The sequence below is a fragment of the Protopterus annectens genome, chromosome 4.part0 (genome assembly GCF_019279795.1).
Source record: "Protopterus annectens isolate FY-2018-M chromosome 4.part0, PAN1.0, whole genome shotgun sequence".
Taxonomy (NCBI): domain Eukaryota; kingdom Metazoa; phylum Chordata; order Ceratodontiformes; family Protopteridae; genus Protopterus; species Protopterus annectens.
In genome coordinates this window covers 9,496,530-9,512,275 of record NC_056733.1, presented here as the reverse complement: position 1 = coordinate 9,512,275, position 15,746 = coordinate 9,496,530, and the positions used below count along the sequence as shown (strand labels likewise).

The window sequence follows — 15,746 nt, the reverse complement described above, 5'->3', positions numbered from 1 at the left end:
TTAATAACATCAGCATGGGGATAGCATCAAAAGCTTTGTCAAGGCCATGACAAGAAGGGGGCACAGAGTAACTACTGTCTACAGTTTCAATACCTTTTTAAAGAAGTTTACTAGGTTCAAGAGACAAGATCTTTCCTTCACACAACCAAACAGAGTTGGATCTAAATCAGTTAGATTGCCTCTGTCTGCATAAATGAGTTTTGCTGTGATATGTTCTATAGCTTTGCATATAAGGCTTTTGAGGTTGAAGGGCCTATAATGATCTGGGTCTGTAGAAGGGCATCCCTAGAGTAGATGAGTAACACTGGCTGTTCTCCAGGTATCAGGCACAATGAGGACAGGCAGAGGTTAAACAGTTTACGCAGCGGCTCAAATAGTACATATTTGGCGCTGATGACAGAGCTACCTGATATGTTGTCTGGGTCCATAAAAACATTACTTTTAACCATTGACAGGGATTCTAAGATTTTTCCTAGGTGATTTCAGGGGAAACTACATTTTCGGGGACAGTGGGCACAACAATGTGGGTAGGTGGGGGACATACCTCTCAACTGTACAGATTTTCGCAGAATGTTCAGCTTTTTGGCTCATAGTTTTGTTCCAAATAAAATTTGTGGTTTTCTAGCAAAGCACTGGGATGATCTGAGTACTGAAGTCACTAAATAATGACATATATTTGAGTTTTGAACTTCAAATCCTTCAGAAAATGTATTTTAAAACAAACCCTGTTACTCTAGCAACTTTCTAAGTTTATAAGAACAATTTTAAAATATGTCTCTATTTTTGGGCCTTTGTCCCCGCATTTTGTTAGGTTTTGTCCAGATTTCTTGTGCTAAGAGGTTGAGAGGTATGGTGGGGGGGGGGGGTAAAGTACACACAATTTTCTGCTAATATATTGACTATATTCTTGGGACTGAAATGTGTGATACTATTATGAATGACCTGAGTGCATTGTTGAACTTTATTCCTTACTTTCTTGACAATTGAAATTAAGTGCATACTCTCCTTTTCATTAAGTTCCTTGCTGGCAGGTTTCTTTGTGATCTTGAGGTAGAGGGATTGAAATTCTTAGAGCTTTTTATTGTTTTCCTTCTTTTGTTGTAAGGTTTATTAATATGGGAGTTCTATCACAGAAGTTTTTTCCTCAGTCTACCATTATATTTAGGGCAGTTGGTGCAGGCTTTTCTATTTATAGGCCAGTAAAAATTGGACATGAAAGTGTCGCCCTTTCAGCTTGATCCATTTGTGGGAGATTGTTGAGAATTTTACATAAGTCATCTATAAGCTGAAGTAGGTTTGCCCTGGAGAAGTCTCTAAAACACTTTTGACAGAGAAGATGACTGATTTGTGGTCAGTTAATATACATATAAATAAATAAAAAAGGTGTGAGGCCAAGCCTGTTTTAGAACATGTAAAATAAACACTGTTAAAACTGCTAAAGCTGCCAATGAAAACAAAACAAACTGCAAGGAAAACCTTTCAGCAGACCACTATGGCACCACGATGCAACTGTTAAAACCACAAATTTATTGAATAAAACTGTAAAATGCAGGAATAAAAATCAGTCTGATAAACGCTTTCGGCTGATATAGCCTTCTTCAGATCATATGCGAGTCCTGCTACAGATTCTATATAAAACCCAGATGCCCAATCAGAAATGTGGAGTGGACCACATATGCAAAAAGCTTGCTGTTTCAGAACATGGGCCTGGAGCACCTGCCTTAATGTGCCCCTGCCTTTCACATCTCAGCATGATGTTATCATGACAGAAAAGTGTGGCTGATGAATAGTATGGCCCTAGTGATGGCCATTATAGGGATGGTTATTCACACATGGTGCAAGCTATCAGCAGTTTTATATAACTGTTAAATGCTTAAATATGCCTAATCAAGAGAAGTTATATGTGCATTCCAAGAAATGTAAACTGTTTAAGAAAATCCCGACACCATAATGGTGTTGTACGGTGTTGTAACTGAACTACTCTCAGGAACACTTAAGAAAACTGAGAGGATGTACATTTTAAATATGGAAAAGAGGGGCAGGCTCAGCACTTAATGCTGATAGCTAGAAACATTAAAATGGTGAATAATACTTTCTTTGAACTGTTGTCTTTTCCCTTATTCCCTCATTTAACTAGCATCACAACTGTATATGATTTCATTTTCAAAAGGCAATATGTTTTCTGAAATTCTGACACCAAGACGCCCAAATGACATTTGCGCTGCTGAGGATAATATAACGCTGCAGCTATATAAGCATGTTCTGTATATTTCAGGAGAATGATCACAAATGCAAACTCCAAGAGCAAAGCCTTAGTGCTCTTCCAAGACACTTTATATGAATGGCTGCTAACCAACAGTTGCTTACTGTGTTGCACGACAAGGCTGCACTTTTCCTTGGAACATATGGACATCTCAATTAAGAAATCTCAGAAACTTGTATCCACTTAAAGTGAAAATGAAGATGAATTTTGGGTCCATTTATTTTCAACCTAGGACTTCTTTTCAAGCTTGTTATCATAAACTTACTAATTTAATGTGAGTTACCTGTGATGCTAAGCTTGACTAGAGAAATAAACAGGCAGACTTCATTTGCAGACCTTCCTATAATTTGATGTGGACAGTCACCCTCCTTGATTAGCAAGTTATCCTTTCAAAGCATCTCTTTTTTGTTTGTCATAAAATAAGTGTGGTAACCATATGAAATATTGGGACCCACATGGGTGAGTCCGGTAATACTGCAACTGAATGGACAAAAAAAAAAACAAACTTAGATCTACTAAGTCCGAGTCTTGGAATATTCCCTTTTCTCCTAGGTATGCCAATCTAGGAATTAGTATATATAAATTCAGGGGTGCAGGGGGTCTTGCTCCTCTGCAAAGAAGAACCTTAAAGGATAAGAGTGATGTTCAATATTCATTCTCCTGCAATTTCTGTGTTTTTGGCATGTTGGAACTCACTGCAGACATTTCAATAGGAAGGCAAATAAGTATAGCTATATATCATCATAAGAAGAATGCCAAATGACATTTTTTTAATTAATTCATTCACCTTCGCAAAAGAGTATTTTGATTAGACAGGTTTAATCTACATACCTTCTTTATCTTGAATAAGCGGAAGTCTTGTGTTGACTCTCCCCTTGTAGATCTGTCCATCAACACCAAGGATGTCTATCTCTTCATGCTGTAAAATAGACAATATCTGGTGATTGTTTAGATTATCATAAACAACGACATATAAACGTCCTGAATAGCAAATCAAAGAACCAAAAATTGTGGAGTAAACACACCTCTAGCCACTGCTGTCATGACATCGACTAAAACAAATACAGTATAGCCACCATGAACATATCCTTGTCTGAGTTGGTTGAAACTGAGCAGGTAGTGGACCTTTAAGTGTGAAAACATCTGGTACAGACAGGTATCCTCTGCCCATTTAAGTGTGTAACAGCAGTTTTCAAAACACTGGAGTAATCATTACATAAGTTGCCTTTTTGAATATCCATAAAATCTCAAACCTTTACTTGGTACATGTAGACAGCTCAATTATGAAATATCAGAAAACTCAAATTCACCTAAGCTGACAGTGACAATGGATTTTGTATTTTCATCCAGAGACTGCACATGTCAGTCATGTGTTATTCATTACAATTGTTTCTGTGGTCAGGGAGGGTGTGCCCAGAATTTGGAAGGTGCTGCTTTTCTTCCGATTATATGTCATAGGAACTGAACATCTGAAGGTTATCAGACAATTAATAAATGTATGTCCAATGCCTACCCAAAGCAGCCAGCCTTAGCAGCGGTTCCTGGACTGCACACTCCAGCAGAGAATGATCTACTGATTAGTAGGCACACAGATTCTCCACAGAATATGGAGATATACTTGGGTTATCTTTCAGTACTTTTAGAATAATACTTAAGACTAAGGTATTGCGATAATTCAACAGAGCAAGATTGCCTGCTACTGCAGTAACTTTGGATCTATGATGTTACATTTTTGTGTCGATTGCATGCACAGCAACACATTACTTCACTGAGAGTGGTGGGGCATTGCATGGAAGAGTGCTCAGCAGCAGGTTAGTCTGATTATAGCCCTACAACTAGAAACTCACCAAATTCAAATGTACTTCAGTGTGACTGAGCTGCACCATGACCGGCCAAGTAGCTGTCGCTGCTGTCAGGAATGCCTTTTCTGTATCATATTCAAAGGGCAGCTGATGACTTATAACCACTTTGATTTCAGTCTAAAAACAGTGCCTCCATTAGTATTTCATCTCTATGGCAAGTAATGTCATTACATGGCTTGCAATAAAACTTGTTCACTTTTGCAGTGTTGCTTAATTTGCTAAATATTCCCATATAGCTCAAATGGGTTTGCATTCATTAAACGTGTTATTTAGTCAAGCTCAGATGTTCCTTAAACAGCTGTCTGCGAAAGCCTTCCAAGCTTTTCTGCTACTCTAGGAGCAACTCAATTACGCACTGAACAGAGTTGCCTTATTGATCAACCTTAGGCTACATAAAGTATAGGTACCTATGGTAGTCTGAAAGCTACCAGCACAGTCCTGTCAAACTAACCCATTCCCTTCCCTAGTAAAACATACAGTCAAGAGCCGGCTATCATGGACAAGCAGTTTCCCATCATCTCTCTGGCCAGCCTGATAGACATGGGCATCCTGAGGCAATGTAGCAATTGCCTCACGTATACTGACAACCTCTTACTCCTGAAACAAATACTTTATGTCATAGATGTAGTTACACTATGAAATTGGAGGCAAGACTCTCACAAAAGGACAAATTAAATGCCAAACAGGTTGTCAGAACATGCACACTTCCCACACTAAATAAGGACATGACACATAAACCCACATATGTGGATGTGCTCATTAGTAACTTACCAAAAGATCAGGGGCCTCCCAAATGGAACCACTTACACACATGACAATGCAAAAAAACAAGCACAACACATAATAACACACACACACACACACACACACACACACACACACACACACACACACACACACACACACACACACACACACACACACACACACACCAGTGTCTCAACAAATAAGTCCATAACACATAACACCTCAAAACCTAATATACTGGTCATAGGTGATTCCATTGCAAGACACACGGATGTTTCCCTCACCAGGGTGGATAAGGATCAGGTTATGGTTAGCTGCCTGTCAGGTGCCAGGATCCATCAAGTCAGTCAAGCACTTAAGTCACTCAGTCAGAAGTACCAGTATGTCTCTGTCATAGTCAGTGCAGGGGGTGAATGACTTGAGACGTACCTCACTGGGCTATATGAAGAGAGACATGATTGAGCTGTCAGATTATGTGTCACAGGCAGGTATAAGCCTAGCTTTAAGTAGCATTCTACCTTCTCCAAGGATGATGCCACAATACAAACAAAAATGATTGATTTTAACAATTGGCTTAACTTCTGGTGTTAGTCCAAGGGGATCCAATATCTGTCATGCTGCTTTGCCAGAGATGGTCTGCACCTGTCTCCTCTAGGCTTTTGGATACTGGCAAAGGCATTAGCTACCTTTATTGTGCCTTTGTTAGGCAGTGTCAAAATAACCAACCACACAACATAACAAAATCCTCTCTAGATGAACTCAAGGTACTGCTGCTTAATGCCAGGAGTCTAAACAAGAAACTGCACTCCCTGGAAGCACTCCTCACTTTGGAAGATGCTCACATCTGTGCAGTCACATAAACATGGTTCAAAGGCATGGAAAGCACCCTGGCCATACAGGGCTACATGCCTTCCATATGTTCAGACCACAAACTGAGTGTGAAAAAAAAACAAAAACAAAGGAGGAGGTGTATCCATTGTTATTAAGGATAAGCACCTCAAGACTGGTCAAAAGGTATGACTCTCTTGAGCTACTCCATGTCCAGTTAACTATAGCCAAAGTCCCCTACCACATCATAGCTAGCTATAGGTCCCCCACCATGAAACAGAAAAAGCATGCCGCATACCTGGACTTACTGGAGTCACTTACCATACAGCCCAACACCTTACTCATGGGTGATTTTAATTATCCTACCATCAACTTGGAAACATACACAACCACAAATATGCCAGCTCAGAGGGTCTTAGACTTTGTCAGTGTAAATGCTCTGGAACAGCTTGTTAGCACACCCACAAGAGGCTCAAATGTCTTCGACATTGTACTTACTAACACAGGAGAGCTTTGCACCCTCCATTTGATGTCCTCCATGATAAGATCGGACCATAAATCAGTCTAATTCGATGTAAGTATAAGACCCCAGACACCCCATCAAGCTCAAAAATGGTTAAGAATTTTTCTAAGACAAATTAACTCCTACTAAGTGATGGTATAAGAAGTTTCAAAGCCCCCCTGGAATGTAGATAACACAAACTGTTATGTAGAGGTGTACACCAATTCCCTGTACAACCACTTAAGCAGTTGTATAGAATTGGTTGTTCCTGACCAGATTACAACCAGGTCTTGCTGAAAAAACAAGCCACCCTGCTAGAACCCTAGTGTAAACAGGCTATACAACAACAGAAAAAAACTAACATCCAAGAACAAGATGGATCTGGCTTAGCAGAGGGAAAAATCACTCTCTTGCTTAAAGAAACAAATTAGAGATCTCGTCAAGTCCTCCAAAGCTAATAATGAAGCAAAAAAAGCCTCCCTAGCTAAAGATAATCACAAGGCATTCTTTAACTACATCTGAATTCTAAAAGGGAATAGCCAGCTGTGCTCTGGACTGGTTGTGGATGGCACCACCCATACTTAACTGGACATAATAGCCAACCTGCTAGCTGAAAGAGTTGAAGAAAACTTCACCCTCCTGTTCCTTCCAGTCATCCTCCAAAGTATTTTAGCTACCATTCCTCAGCCTATTAACTCAAGAGAGCAGGTCATCTCGGTGCTCTCCAAGGCCAAAAACACTGCATCAAAGGGACCAGACAACATCCCGGGTTCCCTTTTAAACAACATAAAACATGACCTAGCAGACCCACTTGGATCCCTGTTTAACCACAGCCTGAGAACTGGCTATGTTCTAGTGGAATGGAAGACAGCAACAGTGATCCCTCTGCACAAAGGAGGACCATCAACCAACCCTGGGAATTATAGGCCCATAAGCTTGACTAGCTTCATCTGCAAGGCCATGGAAAGAATCATTGTGGACCTTACAGAGAGTGCTTAAAAATGTATAAGCAACACCCTGCACTGATCAATTACATTAAAGTGACCATGAAACAGTAGCAAACCACTTTGCAGTTAAGCCATGATAAAGTACAGATTATTATTCAAGGGATAAAAATTCAAAGGGGAAAATTCCAGAGTGACTCTCTCTCACCATTCCTCTTTTATCTTGCCCTTAATCCATTAAGCTGTCTATTTAACATATTAGGTCATGGGTCATGGCTACAATTTGCCTCCCAGAAAACAACAAAGTGCAAACACTTCTCATCTTCTTTTTATAGATGATTTAAAACTGTGTAGTTCATCCAATGAGAAACTGAAAGCACAACTGCAAGTGATCAAAACTTTTTCAGATGATATAGGAAAGTCATTTGGTCTTGATAAATGTGCAAAATCAACCCATAAAGCAGGAAAGCTGCAGCACCAGGAAAACTTCAGTTTGGGACAGGAATGTGATATAAAATAACTTGAGCAAGAGGGAGTATATAAATATTTGGGAATTGATGAAGGATCAACAATAAAACATAAATAAATGTTTATAAAACTTAGGAATACTTTAGAAGACTTTAATACTGAAAACAGTGTTGACATCTAGGAACAAAGTCCAAGCTATAAACCAGTTTGGTCTTCCTGTCCTAACTAAGGCTGGACAGGAGAACAAAAAGGATAATTCATGCTCATCATATGATTTCTAAAAATCAGTGCATACCAAAACTCTATATTCCCCGTTCTGAAGGAGGTGAGGGCCTCCTCCAAATTGATTACATGTATAGATCTGCAATCCTGGGACTGCATACATATCTGCTGACCTCACAAGACTCAAATGTAGTGAAAGTTTTGAAACATGAGGAGAATAAGTCTAAGATGACTTCCCTGCTTAGTTTAGCAGAAACAAGTGGGAATGGCCATCAAACCAGAAGTAGATAAAAATCAGGCAGCAACTGAATGTGCCAAAAAGCAACAGAAATAATATAAGGTGAAGGATCAGATGAAAGGGCAAGAAATGTGGAAAATGCATAAATGTAGTTGCAAGTATAGAAAACTATTGGAACAACCTCATGTTGATCAGGATTGAATGCAGGAATGGTTAAGGAGATTTAAACCAAAAGAAGAAAGGTAAATATTGGCAGACTAAGGTAGTGGACTGCATAGATGTTGGTTTACAAAGTCCAGTGAACCTGTGGGAGAAACAGATAAATGTAGGTTTTGTAAAACAGAATTGGAAACAGTCGCATATCTTGTGATATACTAATGGCAGAAGGGCTGTATACTGAAATGCATAATAATGTGGCAAGACACTTGCATTAGGTATTGTGCAAACATTATAATATTGAAGTGGCTGAAAAACACTGGAAACATGAGCGACAAAGCATCATAGAAAATGATGTTTATATCTATGGAATCTTCCATTACCAACAGTTCAAAAAACTGTTGCAAGAAAACCAGATATAGTTGTCCATGAAAAGAAGACAAAAGTAGCACTGATCATTGAAATTGTTACACCCAGTGACTACAGGGTCTTACGTAGGGAGAGACACAAAGTCATAAAATACCAGGATTTGCAGGCAGAAATAAGGACAATGTGGAAGAAAGATACCCAGACAGTTCCAGTAGTAGTAGGTGCAATGGGTCTTATAAAAAAAAATTACAGTCATACTTAGATGTGGTACTGATACATGTAACTCCATGTGAATTGCAGAAGGAGTCATTACTGTGCACATTGTGGGTGCTGCAAAGAGCACTTCTGGCTAACATCAAAGATTGAAACAATCTAATTTCATGAACTTTAATCATACTTTGACTTAGGAATGGGGTACATTCCCATCATGGCTTAGAAACTCAAAAGTCTTGGAGAAATTAAAAAAAGTGACAGACTTTATTAACAAGGACATAGGTAATCTCCAAACTCTGGACCCAACCCAGTTCCGATTCTTTAAAAGTAGATCATGCCCGTTACACATGGTTGACTTCTTCTAGAAAGTTACCAAGGCCCTGGATGAGGGAAAGACAGTACATACCACTTATCTTGACCTAGCCAAGGCATTTGACATAATCCCTCACTCAGGTATTATAGATAAACTCTCCCAATTAGGAAGTAATCCCTACATTACCAGATGGGGAGCCAGTGGCATTCCACAGGCTTCTGTACTGGGCCCCTTACTGTTTGGAATTTATTTCTCAGAAGTCCAGGCAAACTTGGACAGCCTGTGGATGACCAAGTTCACTGACAATTGCATATTGGGAGAAATCATTGAGTCCCACAATGATGTTAATATACTGCAGACAGGGTTAATGCTGACAAATTACTGGTGCCAAAGCCACGGATTAAAGCTAAATGCAATGAAATGCATTATTTATCCCTTTGGAAAAACTGACATCCTTGCTAATTACATTACAGACAGCAGCACCCTAAGTGTAAACCCAATGGGATGTGATCTGGGTACTCATGTTGATAGCAAAGCAATCTGAACTTTGACCACCATGTATCCACAGTAGTAAGGAAATCCTTTTATGTGGCTCATCTTATAAGTAAAGGCATCACATCTAGATCTAAGGATGTTATAATTCCATTATACTCGGCCCTCATCAGACCAGTAATTGAGTACAATACTTCCTTTTGCATATATCTCACCAGACACCTGCAACAACTGGAGAGACCACAGAGGTTTCTCACCAAGAAACTACAGGGGAAAAACAAGTTTTGCAAGGAAAGACTGAAAGCCCTGTCACTGTATTTTGTCTCCAACAGGTTGCTAAGGGGTCATAAATCAAACTGCAGAAGTCACTCTCTCCAGGGATCTCAACCTAGCCTCTGACATGAGCAGATCATGCTGGAGAGACAGATACATCTCCCAGAGACTGTCACTTCTCTGGAAAAGCTTCCAATTCACATGAAACAGAGTCCCTCCCTAGCCCTCTTCAGATGCAACCTAGATCAATGGATGGGTGACCACGAATTCACTCCTGGGGTGGTGCCCGTGTCCCTCCTGGACTAAGAAAGTTTGTATTAACTACCATCGACATTTACCTCTGGAACTTCACTCACTTAACGCCCAATAACTGGGGCAACTTAGGATAAATTTGGCTAGGCTTGTAAGGGCTGTAGGGCCATTAGCCTAGTAACTTCCCATGAACCTATAAAAAGTCTAAAGCCTTGGTAGGTCACAGTCTCAAAACAGTGATACTCCTGAGGTTGCAAACCACACACACCAATTTTCTTGGAGAGGAACAAACCCTACTGCTCATCTTCACACTTCCAGTGTCTAAATACATCTACTTTGAAGTTGCAAAAATGCAAAGAAAAGAAAGAAGGTAGATAACAAAAGTAAAACTAACTTCCTCCTCTCTTCTAAGTCCATAATGTCAGTGTCAATGTGTGACCTAGGAAACCCTGATCTAGCAAGATGTGAACAAAAGGAAAATTGTGACCTTTTATTTTGATGCTCCTAGACTTGTTGTTGTGGGCTGTGACAACGGGTTTGTTTCCCAGCTCTGACTTCATAAAGAATTCCATCACACTTAAACATAAACTCACAGTTGCTGACCCTATTGCCTAAGAAAGGCTATTCAGCACTTAGAGAAGTTGTGTCATTTTTTTTTCTCATCTCTCTTTCCAGCTAGCAAATGGATTAATGTTCATGAATGGCGATTGTTATATCAACAATTTCTACTTGTCATCCCAAATGGTTACAGCTAAAGAAAAGCTGCACTTTTTTCCTTAGTCTCACTGCCAATGAGGTCTAAATATGGCACCACCACTGCTGGAAGTCAAACCTTTGTCTCTACAGCACAGCAGTCAAACTGCCCACAAAATGCTCTTTGAATCTATTCTTCATCTTTCTGCATATCAGTGATGTCTTGTTATGTGTCCTGATAGCTATTATATAGACCCTACCTCTTCTACATGTGGACAATTTGGGGCAGTGCCTCCCGCATTTAACTTCCATTAGTTGCAGTCTGATTTAAATCTTCTTAAGCCCACCTGCCAAACCCTTCTGAATGATTCCATATAAAGCTATACTGGATAGAGGTAAGAGGCTGCCATATCACAACTCGCCTTACATATTCAGTGGGCTCACATACTTAATACAAAGCAACAAAACACTTCAGCAGAAATTTCTGAAGTATAAAGGGCAAATACAATGAGATACCATGTTAGAAAACAAGAGACAACTATAACAATATAGGCATATGTGTTTGTACTTGGTTAAGTAACCACTTGTAAAATAATAATTAGTAAAGCAGTATGAAATTTACTATTGTAGTTACAATTATAAGTTGCGTAGTTTCAGGTAGAAAGAGCTACTGAGCATGACCTCTCAACCATCCATATTTTGTAGGTACACTCTCTGATGTTTCTCATAGCTTTGTTCCATTCCTCCTAAAAGTGGACACCATTTTGAGAATGTCTAAGATAATAGTGCCAGCATTTAAAATGTGTCCCTAATTTGGGGCCTTGGAACTAGCTGAGCGCTCTGAATTAACATTTTGAAGAATTAGCTTCTCCATTTAGTGTAGACCTGTTTCATGAAGCTGCAAGTCAGCTTCTCACAGTTCATGTACTCAGCTCTGTTCTGTTATTACTGTATTTAGCTTTATATCAGCATCATCAATGCCACTCCCACTAGCCTGACCTTACTGAATTACGTAGCCCTCCCTGATACCCAACCTTATTAAACTGTACAGCCCTACCGGAGCTCCAACTCAAACCTAAAACTCACAGCCAGTTCCTAACCCAAGTCCTCGCTCACTAACTGTAAAGCTGTACTCCATCTCCTTCAACCTAAAATCCCTAATCGCTCACTAAACCTGAAGCCCCAACTGCACCCTAAACCAAAAAATCCAGTCCTACGCCCTAAATTTGCACTCCCTGATTACTCTCTAATCCTAAATTCCCGTCCTGCTTCTTAAACCTAAACATCCTTGCTGCTCTGTAACCCGAAACTTCCTTCCTGCTCCCTAACTCTAAAACTTCTCTGCTGGTCCTTAACCCTAAAACTCCATCTCACTCCTTAAATCTAAATCCCTCTCCCGATCACTGCCCGAAACCCTAATCTGCACAGCCCCCCCCAGCTGACATACTTTGTTCACACTTGCAATAATGTGTTCTGGGAAGAAGCAGCAGCTGCTAGCTCAAGGTCATATTAGAGTTCAAGCATGAACCGATGCACGCTACAAGGTACTCCAGTACCTCGGCTAGGCAGGAGGAAATATTTGTATGTGGAAACCAAGTTAAGATAAATTTTAGCTTTTCCATGAAAATAGTTCTTTTCAAAGCATGCAGGGATAAGCTCAGGCTTAGAATGCACAGTGAGTTTTAACATTTCAGAATAAGGCAGAATCCCATATTACAATCTGAGTGCAGCCTTCTCTAAGCCTGTTAATATGAGTTAAGGGTACAAATCTTTGTTGTTAGCCCACCTATGCAAAGCATTAAATAAGCACTTGCATCCCACATATATCCTCCAATTAGTGGTACAGTACAAGAACCTTACTGTTCTGCTTTAAAATGTAGTAAACTTTCCTCATCTCATTTGATAGCACTGATGATACTAATAAATTTAAAAAAGAAACAACTCAGTCTTTTTCCATTAAATGTTTATTTACACTGCTAAGAGCAAAAACAACTCTGGGGTATCACTACTTGCCCATGAAATAGCAAAAGTATGGAACAACCTTCCCCCTGACCTCAGACTACAAAACTCCACACCTTCCTTTAAAAGTCTACTTAAAACATACCTCTTCACCAACCATCTATGCAACTGTAATTGACTCCCTGAAGCCTCGTCCACTCACTATTTCTACTCCCCATCTGTCCTGGACAACACAAACAACACCATCTAGCTATACCTATGCATGTGTAAGTAATAACCTATATATGAGTGTATGTACATGTGTGTGTGTGTGTATATGTATATATATATATATATATATATATATATATATATATATATATATATATATATATGTGTGTGTGTGTGTGTGTATATGCTCTTACATGTATATTTGCTTGAATGTACTTATGGAAACTTAAACATTTATATACTCTTATTCAATTGTGAAATATCTTGCAATGCTCTACCAGGTTCTTATCTGCTCGCATTGTATATTTTGTGCACTTGTATTTTCAAACAAATAGGGAAATATACTCTTATTGTCTACTAATGGCTGTAAAGCCTGCAATCTGTATGCTACTACTCTGTAATGTCTCTCTTGTAAATTTTTCTTCTCTCAGTAAACTTATGGAGTTTGTCTCCTCAGGACTGTGCTGAAAATGGACACTTGTTGTCCAGTCGGACTATCCTGGCAAACAAATGTTAAATAAATAAATAAACACAGTACCAGAGGCAACAGCCCTGTATGTGCTATCTATAGAGTCAAGCACACATTAAACAATGGATAGTGAACTGAGAAATAAAATAAACTAAACCACACAAAGCAAATTTCTACTCACACTAAGAAACTGCAGAAAAAACATTGCTTATACTTTCACAATTAGAATAAACTTTTAACATATGAGCATGACAATTCAAAATTCCAAAAATTAAAAACTGTAGAAGCATATACTTTTTCCCAGACTTATGAATTGTTTTACCATCCTTGTCTGAAAGCATAGGATTAGAATTAACAAAATGCTTGGCAGCAGATGGGGTATCTAACGCTATAGCTGTTGGGTCAGATTTGGGATGAGTGTATAGAAATGTGAAAGACTCAGGAACTTTGAACATTCTATATCCTATCTGCTTAGGTGTAGCAGGCTGGCTGTCAGGAAAGCCCCAGCCTGTGACATACATACACACACACACACACACACACACACACACACACACACACCCTCCAATGTTGACATCACACGGGGTAATGGAAGGAAGATTTGGGAAATCCAGCTGTAACAATTTATAATATTTTCTGAGGAACTGAGAAACCTTAGTGTTCTCCGACTGAAAACAGTGGCACATTTGGAAACAGTCTCAGAGAAAGAGAATCTCTGACAGGGAAATTCAGATAACACACTCTCCTCTTGAGTCTAAATCAGAAACCTGAGTAGAAAAACTTATATTTGTCCATTCACATTCCTCTCTAGATGCAGTATCTTGAATCTCTTCAGGAAAAGAGTAAAATCCCTTTATCTCTTACCAGAAACCACCTAGTAAGAAGGGTCAATAGCTGGTACAAGACCCTGAGCCAGACTTAATAAACTTCTCCTGTCCAGTGAAACTGGAGCAAAAGAAGGTACACATTTATTTTTTCTGTTTCTTTTTGACAGGTAATTTAGGACAAATGGGGTTATTAATGACAGCAACAGTCTCCCTAGAGATGTGCACAACATTCTCGCTAAGCAGGGGCACCTTCCCTACTCCCTCTCCCAAGAAACATCAAAAACAGTGTCTCTCTCTTGCCCACTGAGGGGATCCCTAAGGGGACCCCAAAAGCTGCAAAGAATGTGTAACCCCATATCCATACCAGGGAAAATGATGAGCACTCTGAAAAGCCAGCTTTGGCTAAAGCAGAGTCACACACCTGTGGGTCAGGCAAATTCCTAGCCTGCTGTGGTGAGAAAGGTTGTTTAGTTAACTTTTTCTTTTTGTGACAAAAGCCCAAAACTAGAAATCTGTAACCATGCAGAGTTAACGAGTACTTTCTCATTCCAAACAACACTTTCTCAAGTTGTGTAAGTCATTTTCTTAGATTTTGAGTTTAAAAATTCAATGAACAATCACATGATCAAAATCAATTAAGTAATTAAATAGTGAAATAATTTAATGAGGTAATTTCCTTTTAAACAACTTTGGTTTATGCTTATGTAACTAAATATAGATAAGAAAATATCTGCCAGTTCTTGTCAAGATGTTAGGAAGAATGATGGAATTGGTTAATAGAATATGAGGCTAAACAAGTTGTTTTTTCTCTTACATATGCTCGGAATGTCAGCATAGTTTGTGACAGATTCTATTAACTGACGATGATGCTAGAATTATTATAGGAGCCAAGCCTTCCCCTGCTTTTAGAAATTTTCCCAATCTAGGAGGACATGTTTATCATAAGGGAACAATGCTATAGCAAAGTTGCAAAATTTGCAGCAAATAACCTTTTCAGATCACACCGCTGTATAGCAATAAAAAGACTAAATTAGTTAGAATGACCCCATCAAGTAACATAAACACAGTTTCTTACAACCTATAAAAATTATACAGAATCCATCTGCTTGTCTAGCACTAAGTAGCAATCTACATAACTATGTTTCTAGTTGGTCATTACAATCCAGTGACCAAAAATTCCTGTCTGTCTGCAAATCTATCAAATCTGTTGGGCATTGTCTGTACTCATACCATATAGGTTCATAGGTTCATAGGTTGGTACTAGGCTATCAGCCCTAGGGCCTACACAAGCCTAGCCATAACAATTCCCTGGCTACTTCTTCCCACACTATTTACTTCCCTGGACCCCTGTCTAGCAGGGCAACTGACATGATCCCAGGGTGAATTTCCTTTCTCCCATCCAATCATCAAGGTTCCTTTTGAAGAGGGCCAGAGAGGCACTCTGCT

The 15,746-nt window shown here is 39.3% G+C and overlaps 1 protein-coding gene across 1 annotated transcript in view; it reads right to left on the bottom strand.

The window, feature by feature from the left end:
- The window catches only part of LOC122799160 (uncharacterized protein C16orf96 homolog), a 791,156-nt gene that overhangs the window by 127,327 nt on the left and 648,083 nt on the right, over positions 1-15,746 (bottom strand). The window contains exon 14 of the mRNA XM_044068046.1: positions 3,095-3,182. Coding sequence (XP_043923981.1) covers positions 3,095-3,182 — 88 coding nt within the window. The remainder of the gene's footprint in view (positions 1-3,094; positions 3,183-15,746) is intronic.